General features: G+C 38.1%; 2 protein-coding genes and 1 pseudogene across 3 annotated transcripts; 1 reads left to right on the top strand and 2 right to left on the bottom strand.

Moving 5' to 3' along the window:
* Nucleotides 1-462: 462 nt before the first annotated feature.
* On the bottom strand, nucleotides 463-8,625 carry LOC132270559 (subtilisin-like protease SBT5.6; annotated as a pseudogene).
* A 2,896-nt stretch (nucleotides 8,626-11,521) lies between these two features.
* Nucleotides 11,522-15,124, top strand: LOC132268256 (chitinase-like protein 1). Of its 2 annotated transcripts, none has more exons than XM_059769077.1 (4): nucleotides 11,522-11,746; nucleotides 12,481-12,872; nucleotides 13,908-14,067; nucleotides 14,442-15,124. In XM_059769077.1, the coding sequence occupies exons 2-4, from the start codon at nucleotides 12,488-12,490 to the stop codon at nucleotides 14,854-14,856; spliced, it is 960 nt and encodes a 319-aa protein (XP_059625060.1). In that variant the 5' UTR covers nucleotides 11,522-11,746; nucleotides 12,481-12,487; the 3' UTR covers nucleotides 14,857-15,124. The 2 variants fall into 2 exon arrangements, with proteins under 2 accessions (XP_059625060.1, XP_059625061.1); XM_059769078.1 differs by having other exon boundaries at nucleotides 12,469-12,872.
* Nucleotides 15,125-22,653: 7,529 nt separating this feature from the next.
* On the bottom strand, nucleotides 22,654-23,235 carry LOC132270558 (uncharacterized). Its single transcript, XM_059771737.1, has one exon. It carries the CDS (start codon nucleotides 23,233-23,235, stop codon nucleotides 22,654-22,656), a length of 582 nt encoding a protein of 193 aa, XP_059627720.1.
* Nucleotides 23,236-24,970: the final 1,735 nt, after the last annotated feature.

The raw sequence follows: 24,970 nt of genomic DNA, 5'->3' as shown, positions 1-24,970 counted from the left end.
AATTACAATGAACATTTAATATTTTTATTTTCATGAGACAACTATTCTTGTAATATTAAGACTCTTTAAATCATGCGTGGGACCTTATTTTTTAACATCTAATTATAATGATTTTAATAACGAAGGCCATGGGGTAATGTATAAAAATCCCTGCTCTCACTCAATTTTTAACAATATACAACTAGGGTTTTCTATTCATGATTTAATGTATGCAAAATGCCTTGATTTTAATCCAATTAAATTTAGAAAATATATGGATTTTAAATGATTCACTAATATTTAATTTGAGGCAAAAATAATTTACAAAAATAATTTTTCGTTTTCCAATAAATGCCCTCAAATTAATTAGCAATCTAATTCAATTTATTTTCATAACTTAATTAATATAAATCAAGCCATTTAGATAAAAATCATGGATCCAATGCATGAACAATCATAATCAATATTAAATTATTCCATGCATCACATAAATAATCAAACCACAGACAGAAGCAATTTAAATGGCCAATGGACTTGGCTTTTAACATTTAAATACTATTATTGCTGTGCTGGTGTCCTTCAACAGTCTGTAAACACCTATAGGAAGCTTGTACGCATTAGGAGAAGCAAAACGCTGCTTGAAACGCGCCTGGAGGGCCCCACACGCGCTCATACGCGCCTGGGGCATGCAGCAGGTGAAGGCACGTGCCCCCACGCTCAGGCACGCGCCTGGGGCGCGTGGTTCGCGCCTCCACGCGCCTTCACGCGCGTGGAGGCAAATTCAGCCTTGGCTGGCGCATGCAATGCACGCGCCAGCATGTCATGCATCTGCCACTTCCTGGCGCGTGAGGAACACGCGTCAGGCTCACCCAATCTGCGCCACATCTGATCCACGCCTCCTCCGACGCCCCTTTTCGCAGCCGGCGAAGCTCCGGCCAGCGGAAAAACGCCAAAAAATTCCAGAAAAGTATAAGAAAATTCCAGAAAATTAAATTAAGCCCAAAAAATTGTAGAAAAATTCCAAAAAATTCCAGAAAATTATTGAAGCATAATTTAACCCTTTTGGACCTTTTTGAAGTTTCATAGCATCCTTTGATGAATATTATATGGCTTTAAAAATATTTACAATTTGAAATACAATGAAAAAAAAAAATTAAATTACATCATTGAACTTTCAAACGGCTAAATCAAAGCCTTAATTACATTCGAAAACCTATAAACTTCATCTATGCCCCAATCACACATCATCATCCATTCACAATTATACATACATCATCATGTATCAATATATATTAATATATTAATTCATACATCAACATACATCAATAAATAAATATATGCACATTAAAATTGGATCCATGAATGATGAATTTTGATAAAAACATGATCTCTAATAATGAATCAAACCATGCTCTGATACCACTGTAGGAAAACGTGCTAGTTTTAAAAACTTTTCAAGGGATTTTAATTCATAAATCTTGATTCATTACATAGAGACAAGTTTTATGCAAAAATAAAACATAATGTATCATTTAATTAACAGATTGAATACTTATATCAAAGGTCTGAGTAAACCTTTAAATCTTTCCTCTAAAGTGAATGTTCTCACTTATTGTAGATCCCCTAACAAGATGTCTTCTCCTTGGATCTCCATCTTCTTGGTAATTGTTTTGCCTTTAAGAATCACTCATAAGCCTCCATGAAAGACCTTGGAAAACTAGGCTTGTGGGAGCCTCCATTAGATGAGAACATAAACTCTAATTTTCTAGAGAGAGAAAATATATTTCGTTTTCCTTCTCATAAAAATTATCCCCAAAATATACATAGACTATATATATTTATAGGCAATATAAAGATAAAGAAAAGGAAACAACAAATCATTCTCAATCTCTAATTCACATGTCTCAAATCTAATAGGATTCCAATATCAAGTTGGGCTATGAGTGAGAATCCATTGAGCCTATTATTTTATTAGCTATAATTGGCCCGGTCCATGAACCCAATTCATTTAATTCATAAATTAATTTCTACTCCACTAAAAGAAATTAATTGAATTCCAATTAAATAATAAATAACCTCTAAGTCAATGTTGCACTTTGACCCCTCTATGCATAATTAGTTATCGGATAAATAAAGCCATCAATCTGACTACTTAATTAATATATTTATTTTGGTACCTTTGATTATTTCTGACTCGATCACAATAAAACATTTGTTTGACAAAAATAATAATTTAAATAAATAAATATATAATAAATCATTTTGTCTAAAAACATACGAAGGCCTTCGAATTTACTTTGTGATCAACCATAATCAATACAAAATAAATACAAGTAGCAATGATACAAATATTGAAAATATAACCCTCTATCTATTAATTACATAACTACCCAAAGTGTCAGTCTAAGGATCCCGAAGAATCCGCCGAACAAATCAAAGTAATTATTAATTAATAAAAGAGTTTATACTTTTCTCATGCTTAAGAGTCAAATGCCATGACGGTGATAGGGAGCAATTGCATACGACAGCTCTTGCAATATATCTCAACCTAACGCGAATCCAGTTTAAGTCTTAATTAATTATGAATCCATCCATAATTACCGACTATGAACAATTTATGATTACTATTTATATTCATGTATTGATCGCCATCACATACATATATAAATATCTCTTGTAATCAAGTGGATACTATCAATTCTATAATAAATCGAAACATAATACATTAAATTCACCAATTATATAAAACATAAATATTTCAGAAACGTCAGGAACATATGTCACTATAATTCAGATAGGAATTTGCTATGCTAGGGCATATAAATCCTAACAATCTAAACAATACAAATCCTAGTACAGTTATCTATTACAATAGGGACTACAAACTAGATTGAAACCCGCAAGACAAAAAAGGTTCAAAACAATCCCGGGGTAGAAAATGTCCGTCCTAAATCCATTTAATTTTAGCTCATTTTAGTTAATCAAATACATAAGAGACCTAATCTAGGCTTTTCAATAATGTGTAGCAAGCTATTTTTTCTTCTACTGTTCCATACTTATAATTCTAGTATTCAAAAAATAAGAAAAGAACAGAGTTTATGGAGACACTGATCAGGCAAGAAATCCATGGGGTTTATAGAAACTAAGGCCATAAAATGCTTGACAAATAAATGTGCTAAGGATAACAGTTACCGTGCTAAGAACCAAATCAATAATCCAACTGGTTTTTCGATTGTCAAAGTGTACACACCTCCACTGCCACCGACATTTGTGACAGTCCTGTTCACAGTCATGGTGCCACTAAATTTGGCATTAGCAAGGGATGGGTAGTTCAGATTGCTTGATGAAGGCAATTGCTCAGGGCACTGAAATGATGGTTCAAATTTACTGACACCAGTACTAAAATTGCAGAGGAAGATAAGGTACTCCCTGTAAGTGGTGTTGTAAACAAGACCAGGATCAGCTGAGTTTGTTGGTTCGAAGTGGCCAACTCCATACTGGAAGGGGGTTGCGGGATTTCCTAATGCATCTGTCATCTGTGTCCCCATGTTATCGTTTACTTTAGCTGCCAAAAATAATAATAACAGTAATCAACACATAAGGTTGTGATACATTGCCTGCTTGGTTCAGATTTTTGATTGACGTGTTTTTTGAAAACTCGTAAAAAAGAAGTCTGAAAACAATATTCTTTTTTTTTCTTTTTCTTTCCCTTTTTTTTTTTTTTTTTTTTTCGTGAGAACTGTTTTCTAAGTGACAAACCATGCAAAAAGGCGCATTCACGTGCACTTGCACTTGCACATATTCAAATGTAGATATGTTTGTGTACCAGTGGTCAATAGAGCAGATTTTATAGCCGCGCTGCTCCAATTAGGGTGTATGGCTTTGACAAGTGCAGCTGCAGCAGCCACATGAGGGCAAGACATGGAAGTGCCAGAGAGAATGTTGTACTTGACTACTCGATGATCATCAGCCAAATATGTGGGGGAAGTGTCCTCAATCCATGCTGCCAAGATATCTAATCCTGGAGTAGTAATATCAGGCTGCAAATAATCAAGTAGGCGATCATTAAATTTGAAATCACAAAACCAATTAAGTTGGTGGTCAATAAATTTAGATACAAGTGATATGATGTTAAAATAAATATAGTTCTTTGAAAAGAAATTGCAAATTTAGGTGTGAAAAATGAGTTTGTAGTTGCAAATCAATGGTTCATAATATATTTCTAGACTCGTTGTTGTATAGACATATGTTAGTTTAGCATTTCTTTTTTTATTTTGTTATGTTTCTGTATTATTTAGCCTTATTATACATTCAGCAAGGCTTTTGTTTTGGCACCTATAAGCTGAACACTAATTAGTACTATAAATTACCTTGAGAATATTAGGATCAAGGCCGTTTGGACCTCTGGATGAGAAAGCTGCCATGAATGGGGCTGGCTTAGTGCTAAGAACCGTTCGCGCTGGGATTATTGTTGCGATTGGATTCTTATCAGTGCTTATGTAATTGAGAATTGTAGCCGAATCGTTGGAAAATATTGTTGTTCCAGGTAGTAAATGAGCATCAACTGATGTTCCCATGCCATCATCAGGTTCTCTACGATCATACCAACACCCCCAGCTCTTTTCACCACCAAACCTTTTTCAGCATTTCCAATGTGTCCTCTCAAGCAAAAAATAATCTTTCCTTTCACTACATCCAGTGGGAGGCTACCAGGAAGGCATCGTCTGAAGATTAACAAATTCAAGTCATTAGGAATACAAAATAACAATCCAAAAATCAAGAACAACGGCAAATGAATATTTACCCCGTTGTTCTATTTGTGATTGTGCCAGGTAGTTCTGCATTTCCTGCATAGACCAGTGGGTGCTTATTGTGCAACTTATATGGGGTTATCGTTTGTCCCTATAACAGGTTACAAAACAAATAATACGGTGAAAATCTAGGAAAGGAAAATCAACAAAATGGTCATAAAAGTACCCTTTTTTTTTTCTTTTTTCTTTTTTTTTTTTTTCTATAGGAGGTTAGAATTTGTTCCATGACTGAGTGTTACCTCAATTTTCATGCCATTTCCTAACACAACAGGCAAGCTAAAGACTCGGTCTATGCTACTTGCCCCAACAGTGATGATCCATGGTGCCACATTTTCGACAGTTAATGAGGCAGGGCCACTGTTGCCAGCACTACATGCCACTACAATGTTTCGCTTCATGGCATGTAATGCCCCAATTGCAATCCCATCTTCTGTGAGTGGAACAAGATCATCTGCACCGATGGAGAAGCTGAGCACATCAACACCATCGGCAATGGCATCATCAAAAGCTGCAATCATCTCTTCATCAAAGCAAGTGTTACCATCCACTACTGGCTTCCGTTTCCTCTTCAGTTATTATGGCTGCATCACTCATATTTGAATCACTTCCAGTTCTTATCCCTCAAGATTGACTCCCAGAGACCTCTGACGCAGAAATTGGCTCACAAGTTCCTTGTTTTATGTTCGGGTCTACTGAAAGATTCTCTTCTTGCTTGCTTTTTAAGTTTTTCAATCTAGTCATGCTTCTTGTAGCAATACCTTTACTTGAGCTCGGGATACCCGTCTCTCTTCCCATATTTGTTGCATGTGAGATCCCATCATCACTTCTAAACTTCCGCTTGACCTTAAGTTTTTTATCACTTGGAGTTTCATTCAGTACAGAATTACTAGTCTTTATTGGACTACTTTTCCTGTGTTCGAGTGATATGATGCTCCAATATTATCTTTGAAAGTGTTGCCACCATATTCCAGCAGCATATCAGTGAAAATATTCTTTGTTAACAAAGAATTTTCAGAATCATCAAGGGTGGACATTAAGATAGCACGTATCCGAGTCACTGGAAGATCATCCAAAGAAATTGGCAGAGAACTGTTTGAAACATCATTGGAAGACATGTTGAACCCATCTAAACTAGAAACCCTTGATGGAACAGCTCTACTGGTAGATTCTTCACCAAAACATCGAGCAGCATACACTTCCCAGCAATATGGAAACCCAAAAAGGAAATGATTGCAAATTAAGAGTTTCAAATTTGGACTCCATTTTGTTTGTGGAGAGGGGAGTATGGGCAGGGGAGGGTAAAAGAGCTACTTTTAAATAAATTCTAGCAATGTCATTTTGTCATAGATGCATCTATATATTACGGATCTTTCCCTTGATATTCAAATTCAAGATCAGAATTAAAATATTATTCAAAGAAAAATGATACATCCTCCGAATTTGGAGGATGCTGATTGATTATTGTGTGAGGGGGGGTGTGGGCCCCACCATATAATGTCAGGGTGATATCATGTGGTGGGGGCCGACACCCCAACCCATATATCACCTATTCGGCATCCTCCGAATTCACAGGATATATCATTGCTCTTATTCAAAAAGAGGAGGGCAGGGAAATGGAGGGTGGAGTTACCCAGAAGCAACTAGAAACACAGGAAAATACATTTTAATGTAGCTATTCCTCAAACCAATGACCATTAATGGCTGATGCATACATATATGTACTTATATTAACCTTGTCATTTGTGAAACCTACATATAGTACCCATGAAATATTATGAAGCAGGATAAGATCATCACATTAATACTGTAGAAGGCTGAAGGTACTGAAACCAAAAGGATTCACTCAACTAACTCACCTCAGACGAAAAGCCACTCTGAAGTGTGAGAGACCTATTTATGAAACCACTAAGTGTAATTGTGAACCGTCTCAAGTGTCATGGACTCATGCCTCTTGGCAATTGCTGCAGATCGAAAACTGTTATTCCTCAACTCCTGTGGTAGGAAGTCCAATAAGCAGTAATTGGAAATTTGGAACAATTGATGATGTCTAAGCGCTATAGATCTTGACAATCAACAACCACAAAGTGAAACAATTTTTACCAAAAACTCACATTTAATAGTGCAAATTTTTTTCTAATGTTGGGGACCTATAAATTAAATTAAAGAAGAAAATGACTAAAGAGAATTATCATCATTATAATCATCTGATCAGGGTATATAAGCTGCCTTTATGGTGTCATTAGAAAAGCACAAACAATTTAACATGGTTAGATTGACAGAATTAAGCGTATGCAGCCAACACAAGAAAGAAAAACTAGAGAGAATATAAAGGTTAAATCAGAATTATGGCAATATGATGATCAGTGGTTTTGCCGAGCTAAACCATTCAATTTAGATTAATTGATCTATAAACTGTAAACTCGAAACAGCAGTAATCTTATTTTAGAATCACATTTCAGGATTAATCATTCCATCTACCTAGTTTTCAGATAAGAAGCCCTAATCTCTTGCGAATTCAGTTTCGCTATCAAACACCTAAACTATTCTTAGCTATATTTTCACTTTTTACTAGTTACTTGGTAATACGATTTGACCAACTGTACTGTAAGTTTGTAACTTGAATATTTGGAGTACGACTCGCGGTTCCATTAAATAAAGATTATAGGAATGAAATAAAATTTACGAATGTGTATAAATCAAATAAATTACCGACAATACAAATTCCGTTTATAAATCATAGTTATATAACATAATTAAAAGATGAATCCCAAGCTTACTATTAACTTTCAGAAAAAGATGAACAAAAAATGGAAGGCAGGCCTAACTTTTAAAGGGAGGAAAGTATTGCAGATGTCTAGGAAAAATAAAATGAGATTTAATTAAAGCAGAATGAGAAAAAGCATGACTTTATATATCAGCATGAGAATTGTTGATGGAAAAGAGCATTACTTAAAGTGTTTTTGATGACATTCACCTAAGAATTCATATCCAAGTAGCGCCCAAAGAAGGAAACAGAAAAATGAAGCATCATTAGTCTTGAAGCACCATCTACACTGAAACTCACCACCCCTCAATTTGACTGATTGTAAGAAATTACAAGTAAATATTGTAATTGAGCATGAGGCCTCATGCACTACATGTTAACCATATAATTCAAAAAAAAAAAAAATTGAAAATGAAAAAAAAAAAGATATATATATATATATAAGGTGCACGGAAAATATCAAACATCTTATCATGGTCAGGGCCATACTATGCAGTTTTTCCAGATTTATTAGAATAATCATTTAGACTTATATCTTTGACATGGCCACTGAAGGAACAACTGAAATAGGGAGAAAAAAAAAATTCCATATTTTCCCATCAAATTTTCAATTTAAAAAACCCTAATCCTCTTACTCTAAATGGAATTCAAAATTGTTCTAAAAAATGCGAAAACCCTTCTTGGGTTTCATTTAATTTCTCTCAATCACTTCAATTGTTGATCTAGGAAGCTGAAATTTGCTCAAAAATTAGATCAAAATTTCAAGATAAATAAAGATTGGGAGATGGGGAAAGAAAGCAACTCTTACTCTCTACTCGAAAACCCTCCAACGCCTAATTGTCTGCGTCCGGAGCCTTAATCAGCCACCAATCATGCAAATAAACCTGTAGAAGATTTATACACATAATCATGCATATATACACTGTATATATAAATATCATAGAGATTAATGAAAAGGGATAACACCTACATTTTTTATGAACGAGGAACAGATGGTGGTGGTCTTAGAAGTTTTCTTATTTTGATTGGGAACAACTCTTGATTGGGAACAGCTCTGTATGGATTCGCCATGCGAGTTGCAACAACTTCCTCTCTCTCTCTACCCAAAAAATTTCCCCCCTCTCCCCCTGTCACGGTTTTTGGCGGGAGTCGATTTCATCCATTCTACTGTAACCTTTTTCTCTTAAAAGGACCGTTTGGATGGATGGAAAGGAGAGGAAAACAAAGAAAGTTAATGATACGTCGGTCAAACACCTTAAAAAGCTAATAATACGTACTACTCCTATTTCTTTAATTTTTCGTTTGTGATGCAAAACCGATCCACGGCTTTATATATTGAAACACATAGCAGTGTGTTATGTGCTAGGAAGGTACCAAGAAGTTGTGCTCGTATCGCATTGGTGGTTGCTTCACTGACATTTTTTAACATTTCGCTGATACTTTTTGGACAACACTTCTAAGACATTTTTAATATAAGTCTATTAACTAATCTTAAAAATAATATGAATATTATCGTGACAAAATAGTAAAATATTGGTATATACAATAATAATGACATAATTTCATTTTCTAATTTATTTTAGAGCCATTCTTAATATAAAAATTATCAATGAATTAAAATTTTATAATACTATTACTAAATAGATGTATAAAAATTAAAAATTATATTTATATGTAGCCGTGTCCACGTCGTACTTGTGCTCTACTTTTTTTTTTTTAAATTTAACGTGTTAACGTATCCTTGTCGTATCGTGTCCATATCCCGTGTCCATGTTTGCGCTACATAGGTTATGTGTGATTTATTTACATTCATTAATTGTTCTACAGCATGGAAGCCCACCTTAGTACCAAACATGGTCTAATCTTAGGAATAGATATTTAGTGCGCTCCGTGCACCGAGCTAATCGAACCTATTTATGATGTGTATGTGATGACGCGCGTTATACATGTACGACTCTAATTAGCTTGGTATGGGGTTGACCTTAGGAGTGCTTGTAAATTTTGAAAGATAGCAATTATTTATCACTAAATTTTGTATTGCACCATTAACCTTTACATATATTATATATAGAGTCTTGATCTCTTGCTCTCCATGGAGTAAAAAAATTAATCCACACTTTTTATATAAACCGTTAGATTAAATCTAACGGTCATTTTTCAATCCCGCGTATGTCATTTCTTTTTAACACAAAACCATTTCCACGTTATTTTTAGTTTTTATATTTAATTTTACCATTACCGTGTAGACAAATGATTACTCTTTATGAAGAAGGTTGTGAGAAGAGATTCATCCATTTTTTTTAGTTACCTTGTCGTTTCTGAGGTGGATTCTACAGTCCCACTATAATCAGTACATCATTATCATCCAATAACCAAACTCACAAATTCACAGATTCAATAATGAATTTCATCCCAATGCCCTACTTCAAATTGAAATAGAAAGAACTTTTGTTCAAAACGTTAAATGAAATTTTCTTCAATTTCAATTCCAATGAATCACCTCGATATTCCAAAATGCAACATTACAATATATTTGTTGGTAAATTTACTTATACTAGAGAAGTATATTAATTTCCTTATACAGAGAACAATAAGATGTTTCTTAGGAAAAAGTTATAATATCATACTATTATTGCAAAATTGAAAGATACATGCCTTGTTTTTCTTTCAAATAAACATATAAATAAAAACATACGGGTATTATTTTTTTTTTCAAAGGTTTCTATTTTTATTTTGATAATTATCTTTTATTGTTACAGTATGTGGTAATAGTAAAATTAAATATAGAAATTAAAAATAGGGCGAAAGTGATTTTGTGTTAAAAGAAAAGGCCTAGGTGTATTTAAAAAATGACCGTTAGATTTAATCTAACGGTCTAAGTGTGGATTAATTTTTTTACTCCATATGAAACAAGAGATTAGGACTCATTATATATATATTCGGATTGTACATGTTATTAGGCTTCAACCTAATCTACGAAACATTTAATTCATTTCAAATTTAATCCAATCTTAGAGTCTAAACTCGAAAAATGCTTTTAAATCTAAAAACCAGCATCAAACTTTTAAGCCAAAGCTCAATCTCGCTCAAGGTTATGAATAAAGTTATGGAATTCAAAGTCAATCCCAGTTAATCCTAGGTTCCTAGCCTTATAATCCTAACTTTTAATCAGGGCGGATTATCGACTAAGTTGAGCTTATCAATATAGTAAGAATTATGATTGACCAACCTATAAGAATTCAAAGGTAGGGTATTATGAAAAAAAAAAAAAAAAAAAAAAGGAAAAAGAAGAAGGGTAGGGTATGATGTTTCCCTTTAGGAACGTCGAATTGATAACTTGAATTTAGAATTGAAAAAAAATTATTTTGAAGTCAAATTCAAAAAGCACAATTTTTGTATCTTTCAGTTTGATATTACGTTTAAGAGTACCGAATCTTTGACCTGGCTGAAAAGAATTCTAATTCCAAATCCAAGCCTGTCATTCGATACTCCAAACATGACATACATGTATTAGAGTGGAATTCAAATTGTACTAAAACTTTCTTATGAATTATTCATTTATAAAATGATAAAAGAATAAGATATTAAAATTTTGGCATTTTAGTCTACAAATGATATTTTAATTATTTAGTGATGTTTAGGAGGTTTAAGTAATTACGTAAAGAAAGCTGCATGGAATACTGCTTGCCCTGCGCTACAAGAAAAGTAATTTTTAATCACCCACTTTTAAGTAATTTTTAATCACCCACTTTTTATCACAGTTCTACATTAATCTTGGTAGAAGATACTTTCTACCACCAAAAAAGTGATATTCTGCCACTATGTTAATTGAAATTTCTCATTCCCAATTAAATCACTCCAAAACGTGAAGTGACCTTTGCAATTGTCGGTGAGGTTTGGTTGGTGGGTCAGACCCTCAGGATTCAGTTATTGCTTCATTCCAAATCCAGCTTGTTCTGGAACATTCACTACCCAACCAAACACAAGCATTTAATTATTTTATCATTCATATATATATATTTTAATTTATTCCCAACAAACCTGAAATACATCCTTCAACAAACATTTTCTTCCATAACCCAAAGAATATATTATATAAGGTAAAAATAAATATTCAGAAATCAACTCATCATCAGCATCAGTTTCATTCTCAAACACACCAGATCTAAGCAAGGAAGATCTTCGCTCTCCGGTAAGTTATGCATTCACTCTTCTTTTCTTCATTCTCTCTCTAAATTACCAGAATTAAACCATTTAAATTGCAGTTTTGTAGGTCTTTCTTTTCTGGGTTTTACTTTAATTTTGAGAACAGACGAAAAATCAAACTCTAATCAGGCTCTGTTTGTTGTTATTCCTTCTCTCTTATTTTCATTCTCTCTCTTAAATACCAGAACTTTCAACATTCCCTGTGCAGTTCTTGTAATTTTTCTTTCTGGGTTTACTTTAATTTTGATAATAAACGAACAATCAAACTAAAAAAAGCTCTGTTTCTTGTTATACTTTGACTCTTATCTTCATTTTCTCTCTAATACACCAAAAATTCTTTGCTGTCGTGTAGATTTGCTTTCCTGGGTTCATTTATATTTTAATTTTGTCAATAAACAAACAATCAGACTAAGAAAAAACTGTGTTTCTTGTTATACTTTCTCTCTTATTTTTATTCTCTCTCTCTAATACCAAAAAATTCGCCATTCTTTGCAGTTTTGTAGATTTTCTTTCCTGGGTTCATTTATATTTTGACATTCAAACAATCAAACTCAAAAAAAAGAAAAGCTCTGTTTCTTGTTATACTTTGACTCTTATTTTCATTCTCTCTCTCTATGATACCAAAAATTTCACCATTCTCTGCATTGCTGTAGATTTTCTTTTCTGGTTTGATTTTAATTTTGACATATACCAACAATCAAACTCAAGATTTCTGAGCAGGGAAAGAATGGACACGAAATGGTGGGTTTTAGTTATGGTGATGGCAATAGTGATGGTTATGGTGGGCACTTCAAATGGGGATTCTTCGACTCCGACATTGGTGAAGACGGTGAAGGGCAAGAAGGTGTGTGACAAAGGTTGGGAATGCAAGGGTTGGTCCATGTATTGCTGCAATCTCACCATATCAGATTACTTCCAGACCTACCATTTTGAGGATCTATTCTCGAAGAGGAATTCACCGGTGGCCCATGCCGTCGGCTTCTGGGACTACCGGTCTTTCATCACTGCGGCTGCCATTTATCAGCCCCTCGGCTTCGGCACCACCGGTGGCAAGCTCATGCAGATGAAGGAGGTTGCCGCCTTCCTCGGCCATGTTGGCAGCAAAACTTCCTGTGAGTCAAATTATTGATTATTGAGTTGCGTTTGGTTGATGGAAAATGGTAGGGAAAATGTTTTCAACTAAGGAAGAAGAGAAATCTATTACAATTTGAAACAGAAGAAACAAAGATAAAATAAAGATAAAAACAGGTTAAGTTGGTATGGACATATTCAACTTAAATTCATAAATGGATTTTTAAGAAAAGGATCTTTAAGAAAAGAATATTAGTTTGCATAGAAAGTAAGAGATAAATATGCTGACAACTTAAACCAACATAGGATCAGTTAATTAGAAATGCTTTAAAAAGTTAATATAATAGTAGAAATTACTTGTAAGAGAAAATAATGAAAAATGAGAATTTATGTGGCCGACCTCATTTACATGGGATAAGGACAAGGCCAACGATGATGGTGATTTTTCCTTCCGTTTGTCTTCGATGAAACAGAGGGTTAGGGGCTCAGCGCTTTATTGGATATGGATTTCGGAGTTTTTGCTTCTAATGGGTTTAAATCAGCTAATACAAAAAAGGTTTATGATAATTATTTTAGAATGATTTGGTTTATGATAATCGATGCGAGGACTCAGTAGTTTTAGTGTTAGGCTAATTGAATTGGTATTGAAAGGAGCCAAGGAACGTTATAATAGGTGTTCTGACAGATTTTAACCAATCATTAACTTTTAGTTGTTTGAATAATTGGACACTGCCAATCTTTGTCCTAACTGTTTTCCACCTGAGATTCCATTTGATGTGATTGAAATGGATCTCAATTTCCTTCTATCTAGTATTTTGATGATTATTTGGTGTAATCAAATCTAATGGTTTGGTTTTACCTCGACTTAGATTGAATTCATTCAAGTGTATGTCACTTGAACTTTATTTAAGGTATGATAATACGAGTTTATTGCCGTTTTTAGAAGCCTATTTCATTTAGGATTAAATTAAACCACAGTAGTACTGATTTGAAGAACTTTGTTGAATCCTTTTGTTTCGTTTTCTTGTGTCTAATGTTGGATGGAGAATCATGATGGTAAACATCAAATGTTGCAGGTGGTTATGGAGTGGCCACAGGGGGGCCATTGGCTTGGGGTCTATGCTACAACAAAGAAATGAGTCCCAGCCAATCATATTGTGATGACTACTACAAGTTCACCTACCCGTGCTCTCCTGGAGCTGAATACTATGGCCGCGGTGCTTTGCCTCTCTACTGGTATATATGTTTCTTCTCGTCACTTACCACTGCAGTTTCGTTTCCACATTCGAGTATTACTGGTTTCCCTTTTGTTGCCTTGTCATGTTCTACCTAGTTGCTCTGGTAGAAGACTAAGGTTGTAATGGAAGGAAAATCAAAATTCGAGTAGTTTATATTAACTTGTACTTAGGTTCTCTAATTATGTTCAGTAATTTCATTTTTACCTTGTTTTCAGGAGTAGGCTCACCTAATATTTTATAGACTAAATGCCCAAGAATTGTGTGTGTGTTTTATTTTTGCTCTAAAAACATTTGTTATAGGTAATGGTTTATGGATTACTTCATTTAGTGGCTCTTGAACTTACGATGCTTTTGTTGGTTATATCATAAAAGGAACTACAACTACGGAGCAGCCGGGGAAGCCCTGAAGGTTGATCTGTTAAACCAGCCCGAATACATAGAACAGAATGCTACCCTGGCCTTCCAGGCTGCAATCTGGAGATGGATGACCCCGATCAAGAAGTCGCAGCCTTCAGCCCACAATGTCTTTGTTGGCAACTGGAAGCCCACCAAGAACGACACTTTGGCCAAGCGGGTTCCTGGTTTCGGTACAACGATGAATATCCTGTATGGGGATCTTGTTTGTGGCCAGGGTGAGATCGACTCCATGAACACCATCATATCCCATTACCTACATTATCTTGACTTGTTGGGCGTCGGTCGAGAACAGGCAGGACCCAATGACATACTCAGCTGCGCCGAGCAGAAAGCTTTCAACCCATCCTCTCCCACCACATCTTCTTCCTGAGGTTTAAAGTGCCACTTGCCATCGTTGTCGACTGATCCTCTCTAAAGTACCATAAATAAGAGAGGCAAGTAAATGTTGCTGTGAGATCACATTTATATTTAGCTGTGTGAAGAAAATTAGACTGAACAGTTACAAGTTGTGCATTATATGTGTGCTGTTTGGTTGTCATATTTTAGACTCTTGCGTTTCATTTTTGCGACTGATGTAATCTTTATACATGTATGTGTTCCAACAATTCTACAATGAAAGAAAATTGTATTAGCTCTCACAGTCGTTGTACTTCCTTTGCTTGAATCTGTTTCTGACAATTCAGAGCCTTGCTTTTTAGCTTTGGTCTAGAAAATTATGCTGAGAACACTTCATACATTGAACCCGTTTCGCCTAGGAATAGTTCTCTTTTGACTCTTTGATCATCAATAGGGCCTCAATTAGGTATGGTGGCTAAAACTATAACTTCAGGTTGCAGGAAACTAGCATGGTAAGGTAAAGATTTTCCATACCGGATTAGGACTCCGAATGCCTCTCAAGTCCTTGTGAAACCCATCTTCGTGTTTTCATCATGTGCATCAATCTTGCAATTTTTCTGCGAGATGGCATTTGGTTTGCACGAATATACTTGACTATACTTTCTCATTCACGGTTCAAGCAACAATGGTGTCTTTCTAGGATAGGCATCGGAGAGGGAGATATTGAGGGCTTATACTCTTGCCACACCTAAATGAACTAGATATTGCTACAATATACAAGCATTGGATTAGTAGCAGACTTCTGAAGATAGCTCAAAATAAGAAGAAGATCCCTGAAAACCGTGTGGAACCTCATTAAGTCAACTTGGCATAGTCCTAGGCTGCCTACGTATCTCAGCTGTGAATAGCGTTGTGAGAATCAGGTCAAACGTAATTCGGGTTATGGTGAACTTGAAACAACTAAAGCAAACACAGGAGGACTAAATGGTGCTAAGAATCAAGCTACAACTCAACGACCAGAATCGAAGACTAAAATCGCCACAACTAAATTCCAGCATGAACAGAATGCATCTCAGCCTAGGAACTAGTCCATCATGCAACTTAGAAACTTCAGCTCTGGCAAAGTTGTCGAGCGGAGTAACGGGTCAGTGGCCTACCGGTATCAGCCTCTTATTTCCCAAAAGGAGGTCAGGGGTTCAAGTCTCAGAAGAGACAAGTATGTGTGAGTACCAACTAGGAAAAAAAAAAAAAAAAAGTTGTCGAGCGGCAATAGAATCATCAATGAAACAATGGATCGAATGTGCCTTGTCATTGCAGATGAGAACCCAAAACCCTCTTCATCATTGGATTATACATGACATCCCAAGCATTTTTTACTATACATTTCTTCAGATTAATTCCAAATTAATCAGCTTTAAAAATACCCCGTGTATCCACTAGTAAGATAAATGATTTTTTGAGTGGTTCTTTCAGTCGATTCTGGTAAGAGATGGTGGTTGGCGCGAGATTTAGCAAAAAGGAGATCACTGAATTCATTTTTGTGGTAAGGTTAGACGTGTAGTTGATATCCCATTGGCCATGGGGATTTTAGTGGCTACTTAATTACTATGAATATTTTTGTTATTTCAATATAAATTCAATATGGATATTGTATTTATATTTTTTTCGTAATTATATTGTTCCAATTGTTCTCATTTTCTTGAATTTAGCAATCAATTATGTCATATTTTTCATTATATTTGTATGTTATACTTGAGTTAATAAATGGGTTACATGACCCATTTAATATAGCAAGTTATTAAACCGGTATGTGTGTCTGTGAAATTATATTTCACTTGAATCATCGATGACATGCAAATTGTTCATTTTGATGACATGCAAATTGTTTGATGGCATCAACTGCTGCACTTATCTTCATTGACACAAACTTGTAGGAGGTCTCAAGTTGAGATTTCATCCATGACATAGCTTCCCAAGTATGTTGCCCAATCCATTGAGAGTTACTGGTTAAACAAACAGATTTATTGATCAATTTGCTTTGTGTGAGACACACACACACACACACATATCTATATTTGGTCAGAGTTGGGAAAGCCTAAGATCCCATAATTAATCAAAATTTCCGTACGAAATCAGTGCTTTTGGTGCTGCGGCAGGAAAATGAAGCAATGATCATGAGAGAGTAGAAGAACAAAAAACTGTGAAGTATCAAAATTATAGAACGGTTTGCAGATTAAGTAGCTTGTTGAGTGAGTCCTCTTTCAATCGAGCCCAAGATTAAGTCCTTATTATAAATTAAAATTTGATGGCCTCTTGCTAATTGACTCAGATTCTAAGCTTTAGCTAGAGGTCAATAAAGTGGTTGCATAATTTCCATAGGGCAGTTGAGTGTTAATTACTGAAATAGAAGAAAAGTAGCAAATATCACCACAGTGATAGCATGTTATTAGAAAAATGAGTGGCACATTTTTAATCCTACACAACATCCCTAACAAGACATCAAGATAATCCATTTACAGTCCATTCAAAGTAATAATAAGTCCATTTCAGTTTCCATAACCTAATATGTAGCACACCAATAATTAATATCTAAATCCAAAAACATACTAAGGAAAACGACATTCATATCAGCAATTGATCATAGCTTATTCATTTTGACATCGGCCTCAGAGACACTCAAGCCAAGCTTCAAGGGATTATTAGGCCTAAAGTCGAAGTAGTTAACATCCCTAACTACTTGAAGATGCAAGAACTTCCTTCGATTTTCTCTCTCTAAAATTCTTACACTTCAACAGAATGAAAAAGTCCAAAAAGCCTCCCCCTCTCTATACTCGTATGATCTATTTATAGACCATCACCAAAATTCTAACCAACTTATTGTATAGGGCTCTTATTCTAGGGCCTTCTTCCTTTTGGGCCTGACTTCATTATGTGAGCCTCAGATGTTGGGCCTAACTCTCAGTGTTGTGTTATGGGCTGAGTTCAACTGTTCGGTCCGATCCTTCTTTCGTGGGTGTTGGGCTCATTGCAGTACCCTTTTAGCTTGGGCTCGGACCTTCCATTCAATCTGATGCCTCACTTGCGGGTCGGGTCTGGTCCAATCCGTCTTTGGTATCTTCAATTGCCCCCATAATTACCCCCTAGTAAATAAGGGGGTAATTATTATCGGCGGCCAATCATGACACTGATGGCTCAAGAAGACCTCGTGGGAAAATGGACGGTCGGATCTAAAACCAATGCTTCGAGATTCCAAAGAAACTCCTCGTTTTCCTGACGCTTCGACCTTCGGGCCCACTCTGTCCTTATAAGTATCAGAGACGTTCTCTCAAACCTTTTTTACTGTCTCCATCTTGCATCACTGTTGGCCAAATCTTTGCTTGCCTCTCTTTCTTTTTAGTCAAATCAAATCAAATCAAATCTCCTCCGGCGAACCTCTGCGAAAGCTCCTTTTTCCAGCGATCTTGCAGTAATCTACGTTTTCTCCTTCTGAGGTTAGTTTCGCTTGCCTTTTTCTTTTGGAAGATCACTTTTTCTCCCTTAAAAACCTCATTCATTTTCACCATGCCTGTAGATCTAGATGTTCTTCGCATGAAACTTCATCTCCCTGTCGATATAGAAATTAGAAACTGCCCTAAAGACGTGGATATCAGGACTGGTGCCGGCCTTCTTCCCGGCGAAGTCTTGTTTACCCATCTTCAGTTGAACATCATTAGGTTTCCTTTGCATCCTTTCTTTAATTATGTTTTCAACAAACTAGGGATCTCCCCTCTGCAAGTAAATCCAAATTTTTTTAGGATCCTATCCGTTCTGCTTCTACTGACCCGTGACAGAGGTCTGGATCTTGATATCATAGATCTTCTTCTCTGTTACAAGGTCAGTAAGATCCGACTTGAGGAACCATTCTACCACCTCTACCCGATTGAAAAGATGTCCATATGCAAAGACACACTCAAGTCTGAAAAGGGTTGGAAAAGCAACATAATAGGGGTTAAGGGGGCCTGGTCTTCTCCAGCTGCAGAGGATTATCCAATCCCGAGCACCTTTAGCATGTGTTCTGTCTCTTCGTATAAGAAATTCAAAACCCATAAGAATGATTGTCCCTGCGAAATTTGTGTTCCTCGCTTTTGTACTTTCTTGTGCCGTTCCTTAGGCATTCCTTGTGACGATTTGAGCTACAGTGTTTGCAGGGATAGGGACAATTACTTGAAGAATTACATTCTGAACGACGTTCCTTCCTGCTCAGACCTCCTTACCTCAGACAACCTTCTCGCCATTTCAGCCCTCGGCAGCGCAATGAGCCAACTCCAGATTCCTTCATTCGGCAGAAGGAAGAACCCTCCTCGAGTTACTGTTGCTGCTGCTACGGCAACCTCTTCTACTGCCTCGGCTTCTTCTTCGGCCACTATTTCTGACACCATTCCGAACGTAGTGGCTGCTGATCCTGCCGTTAGCGTTCCTTCTACCAATCCGAATGCACTTCCTTAGGTCAATACTAATTCTGCTGTTACTGCGGTTGCTCAGGATAAAGAGCGAGGCAAAAGGCCTCATCCTGACAATGTAGCCAACCTTGATGATGCATCTCATACAAGAAGGATCTGAATTTCTTGGCCGGGTACACTCTTGCATCGCCCAGTCAATTCTCCTGCCCTCTCTGGGCCTGCTACAGCTGCAGCTTCAGCTTCAGCTTCTGTCTCTGTAACAACACCATGGACATTCGTGAAGCCGAACGAGACTATGTTCAAGGATGGTTAGACCGCTATGGCATATTACAGGAGCATGTGGACTCCCAAGGACATTGAAACCGCCAAAGGTCTATCCCAGAAGGAGGTGTTCAGCCACTTTCCCTTATCTGCCATGGAGGTAATTTTTATCTCCCAATCAGAAAAATCTTTATGCTTAACCCCCTCTGACCATGCGATCGGTTTAACCGATGTTCATGCATATCTCTGCAGACCCTGTTCGGTATGATGGCCATGCAAAAGCAGGTGGAAATAGGGAACGCCAAGGCTCGAAAGTTCTCTGACAGCCTTGAGGTGGCCCATAAAGAAAATAACATCCTCGCCACCAAAAACACAAAACTGTTCGTCCAGCTTGGAAAAGTTAAAAAGAGAGAGACGCTCTGAAAAGGGAAACTGATTCTCTTCAGGATAAAAGGGATGCCCTTCACCTTGAGAAGAGCGTTTGGCAGACCGAGCGCAACTCGCTCAAGGACAAAAAATCTGAACTCCAGCGCCTTTTGGCTGAGGAACAGTTCGCTCGGATGACCTTCGAGAAGAGAGCCCTGGAGGAGCGTGATACTCTGCTTAACACCATTAGCAAGGTGAATGGTGGTATGCTGGCTCTTCATGCCCGGTTTTCAAGGGTTGGGGCTCTCAGGTATGCTCAGGGGTACAGAGAGGGTTTCTCCGACCGTGCTCCTGCCGACGGGCAGACTGGTTCCACTCCGGACGAAGTTGATAAGGATCTAGAAATTGATCCTCCAGGAGTCTATGTTGATCCAGACTCCACTCCTGCTAAACACATTTTTGATGAGTGTCAGGAGATTGCTTCTTCCAGGGTCACTACAGTTCCCTCTGTCGTTCAGCCTCTGGACGTTCTTCCTCTGTCTACTATGGTCCCTTCTTCAACCGCTACTGAGATTGGGCCCCAACAGAACGATTCAGTTATTCATCTCGACTCCCCACCTCGTGAGGATGGGACGACCAATGAAAATGAAGAGGCGAGTCAACACAATCAAGAGGCTGACAGGACAGAGGCAGCTAGTTAGGACTCTTCTGATATTTTAATTTCCTGCTTCTTTGTAGTTATGTCATCTGTATGCTTTATCTTTTGTAACCTCAGATCATATCATGAATGAGATGACAAAAACATTGACTTTATCTGTGCATGAGCGGTAACAACCAGCTTCACAATCATCTACTTTGCAATGTCTGGCGCTTGGCTTATAATGCCAGCTGCCACTTACTTTTTGTTTTTAAACAAATGCTTAGCAAGTGCCTGGCGCTCGGCTAGAATGCCACTTGGCTTTTTATTTCTTAGCAAGAGTTTAGCGTTCGGCTCATAGTGCCAGCTGCCACTTACTTTGCTTAAGTGCCTGGCGCTCGGCTAGAATGCCACTTGTCACTTGACTTTTTATTTTTTAGCAAGAGTTTGGCATTCGGCTCATAGTGCCAGCTGCCACTTACTTTGCTTAAGTGCCTGGCGCTCGGCTAGAATGCCACTTGGCTTTTTATTTCTTAGCAAGAGTTTGGCGTTCGGCTCATAGTGCCAGTTGCCACTTACTTTGCTTAAGTGCCTGGCGCTCGGCTAGAATGCCACCTGCCACTTGGCTTTTTATTTCTTAGCTAGTGTTTGGCGTTCGGCTCACAGTGCCAGCTGCCACTTACTTTGCTTAAGTGCCTGGCGCTCGGCTAGAATGCCACCTGCCACTTAGCTTTTTATTTCTTAGCAAGAGTTTGGCGTTCGGCTCAGAGTGCTAGCTGCCACTTACTTTGCTATTTTTACTTGATCAATCTCTTAAAGAGGAATATTACTTTTATAAATCTCAGAAACTTGTACATTCGCTTGTATTCAATTGAAAATGAACAAAATTCAACATTAAAACTCTTAACTTTCTATTGATAATACCTCTTTAGAGACGTAGCATTCCGAGGCTTGTTAACCAGCCTTCCGACCATGGTCTCTAGGGTATATGCCCCATTTCCTATGACTTCTGCAATTCTGTATGGACCTTCCCATGGTGGCATCATCTTTTTGACTATCCCCACCTTCTTTTTCAGAACCAGATCACCTGGTATAAAGTCTCTGTGCTTTACCTTTTTGTTATGGCTATTCATAAGCGTTTGCTGGTAAGATGCGAGCCTTATTGCCGCTGCATCTCTCTTTTCCTCTAGCATATCGAGGTTAAAACTCAACATACTGTCGTTATGCTCTCGGCTCCATGCCAAACTCCGAACAGTCGGAACCAAGTGTTCGACCGGTATAACTGCTTCGGTACCATATGCCATGGCGAATGGGCTTTCTCCGGTCGGTCGCCTTGGGGTCGTTCTGTAAACCCATAGGACGTTCGGCAGTTCATCTAACCATTTTCCTTTATTCTCTTCAAGCTTCTTCTTGATACAAGCAAAGATTGTTCTATTCGTGATCCCCGCTTGTCCATTGGCCTGGGGGTGACTTACTGTCGCCAGCTTTTGATAATTCCATATTCCTCCAACAGCTCTCTTACTTGCTTGTTGTCAAGGTTTATCCCATTATCCATGACGATTGACCTCGGAACGCCAAACCGGCAAATAATATTGCTCCAAATGAACCGTCTCACATGAATTTGAGTTACGCTCGGGTACGGCTCTGCTTCCACCCACTTAGTAAAGTAATCTGTAGCCAGCAGCACATACTTGTTCTGAGCTCTTGCAGTTGGCAGAGGACCAAGCACATCTATCCCCCATTGCGCGAAAGGCCATGGTATGGCCATTACGTGCAAGTCCTCAGGTGGTTGGTGAATCAGTGGTCTGAACCTTTGGCACTTATCGCACATTTTGGACAATTCTTCCGCATCTCGCGACATGTTTGGCCAGAAGTACCCTTGTGTCATTGCTTTGTGCGCTAAAGACCTTCCCCCTGAATGGTTTCCATAGACACCTTTATGAATAGCTCGCAGCACCTGCCAAGTCTCTGTGGGAGTGACGCACTTTAAGTACGGCCCAGAAAAAGACCTTCTGTATAACTGGTCATGCACTATGGTGTATTTTGCAACATTCGATTTGATTTTCCTAGCTTCATCTTTTTGCTCGGGCAGAATACCTCCCCTGATATAAGTTATGATCGGATCGATCTAACTTGGCTCATGTGGAATAACATTTACTTGCCAAGGATCTGGATTCGAAGGTTCTGCAAAAATGGATGGCTGGTTTAATATTCCTACTGGAATTACCCTAGCCAATGTTTCCCCAGAACCCGAGGCACTACACGCTAGCCGGTTGGCATCTTCGTTATGCTCTCTCGGTATTTGGATGAATTCAATTTTTTCAAAGTTTTTGGCCTCCCGCACAACAGCAAAATGATAAGCCTCCATTATTTTATCTTTGGTTTCATACTCGCCATTCACTTGCCGAACAACTAACTGCGAGTCACTAAAGACAATCAAATTCCTGACCTTCAACTCCTTGGCAAGCTTAAGTCCTGCCAGCAGTGCTTCATACTCTGCTTCATTATTGGTGGCTCGGAATTCAAGCCGGAGCGCTTGACTCAAGGACGTACCTTCCGGTGTCTGTAATTTAATCCCAATGCCTGCCCCCATCTGATTTGAGGATCCATCGACGAAGAGTCTCCACAAGCAACCTCGAAGGTCTTCCTCTATGTCTTCTGAATCACATTCCAGTAGAAAATCTGCCACTGCTTGCCCTTTGATTGCCATTCTGGGTTCATATGTTATGTTAAATGAGCTTAACTCTATGGCCAACTTCGTCATTCTTCCTGAGAGGTCTGGCTTGTGCAGGATTATTCTGATAGGGAAGGTGGTTAGAACGATGATAGGATGGGATTCAAAATAATGCTTGAGCTTTCTTTTCGCATGCACTAGCGAGAGTATCACTCGCTCGGCCTTTGAATAACGTCGTTCGGCCTCAGTCATCGTTTTGCTAACATAGAACACTGGATATTGCTTCCCTTCTGGACAACGGATCAGAACGCCACTTGTCGCGATGCTGGATACCCCAAGGTATAGAAATAATTTTTCTCCTGGTTCTGGAGCTGACAGGATCGGAAGGTTCTGCATATATTCCTTCAAACTTGTTAATGCTTTGCGCTGTTCATCCCCCCAAACTTGTCTGCCATGGCTTCGTATTGTGTCAAAAAATGGTTTGCAACGGTCTGACAGTTTTGAAATGAATCGGCTCAATGCTGCGATCCGTCCCATAAGTGTTTGCACTTCCTTGACTGTTGTCGGCTCGACATTCTTAGTCAGAGCTTCTGCTTGGGTTGGGCTAGCTTCTATGCCTCTATGATTAACCACGTGTCCCAGGAATTGACCAGAACTCACGTCGAATGAGCATTTGGTTGGATTGAGCTTCATTCCGTAGTGCCTCAACACATCAAATACGTCCTGCAGATGTTTCAGATGGTCAGCTTTCTTCTTACTTTTTACTACCATGTCATCAATGTAAGCTTCCATGGTCTTCCCTATTTGTCTCTTGAAAATTTTGCTAATAAGCCTTTGGTAAGTTGCTCCGGCGTTTTTCAGTCCGAATGGCATGACTTTGTAGCAATAGGTCTCGCGCTCGGTAACAAAAGAAGTTTTCTCTTCATCAGTAGGGTCCACGGGGATCTGATTATAACCGGAATAAGCATCTAAGAAAGTTAAGTGCTCATATCCAGTAGTAGCATCCACCATTTGATCAATTTTCGGCAGCGGAAAGCTATCCTTGGGACAGGCTTTGTTTAAATTGGTGAAATCGATACATACCTGCCATTTCCCATTCTTCTTCTGCACAACAACAACATTTGACAACCAGTCAGGATAACACACTTCTCTTATAAATCTTGCGTTAAGTAGCTTGTCAACCTCCTCGGCTATGATCTGGTTACGCTCTGGAGTAAACCTTCGCTGCTTCTGCTTCACAGGTCTTGCATTGGAATTTACGTTCAAGGAGTGACAGGATACGGAAGGATCGATTCCAGGCATGTCTAGGTGGCTCCACGCAAATACATCGGCGTTCTGAGACAAGAAATCAACTAACTCATGTTTCTCTGCTATAGCAAGTCGTTCCCCCACTCTGGTTGTTCGTTCGGGTCGGAACTGATCGATCTGTACATCAACCAGGGGTTCTTCGGTCAAGTCCAGTGGCTCCTCCTCCCCATTCTGCTTGGGGGGAGGTTCCTGTAATTGCTATCTTGGGCTTGCTGAACAGATAGGTGCTTTCCCTTTTCCAGCATGCTTTAGTGTTACTGAATAACATTCCTTAATTACAACCTGGTCCCCATGGATGTCGATTACCTTGGCTCCGTCTGGCCCCAGGCATCTCATTACTTGATGCAAAGTGGAAGGAACACCTTGAACTCTATGGATCCACCCTCTGCCCATCAGAAGGTTGTACGAGGGATGGATTTCGACAACCACAAAGGTCTCCATCAGAACCCTCTCTGCAGCACGT

Source organism: Cornus florida, unplaced genomic scaffold, assembly GCF_030987335.1.
Source record: "Cornus florida cultivar Cherokee Brave unplaced genomic scaffold, ASM3098733v1 CherokeeBrave_3.0.0_Hap2_Chr08, whole genome shotgun sequence".
Lineage (NCBI taxonomy): Eukaryota > Viridiplantae > Streptophyta > Magnoliopsida > Cornales > Cornaceae > Cornus > Cornus florida.
This window is presented reverse-complemented; position numbering and strand designations above follow the sequence as displayed.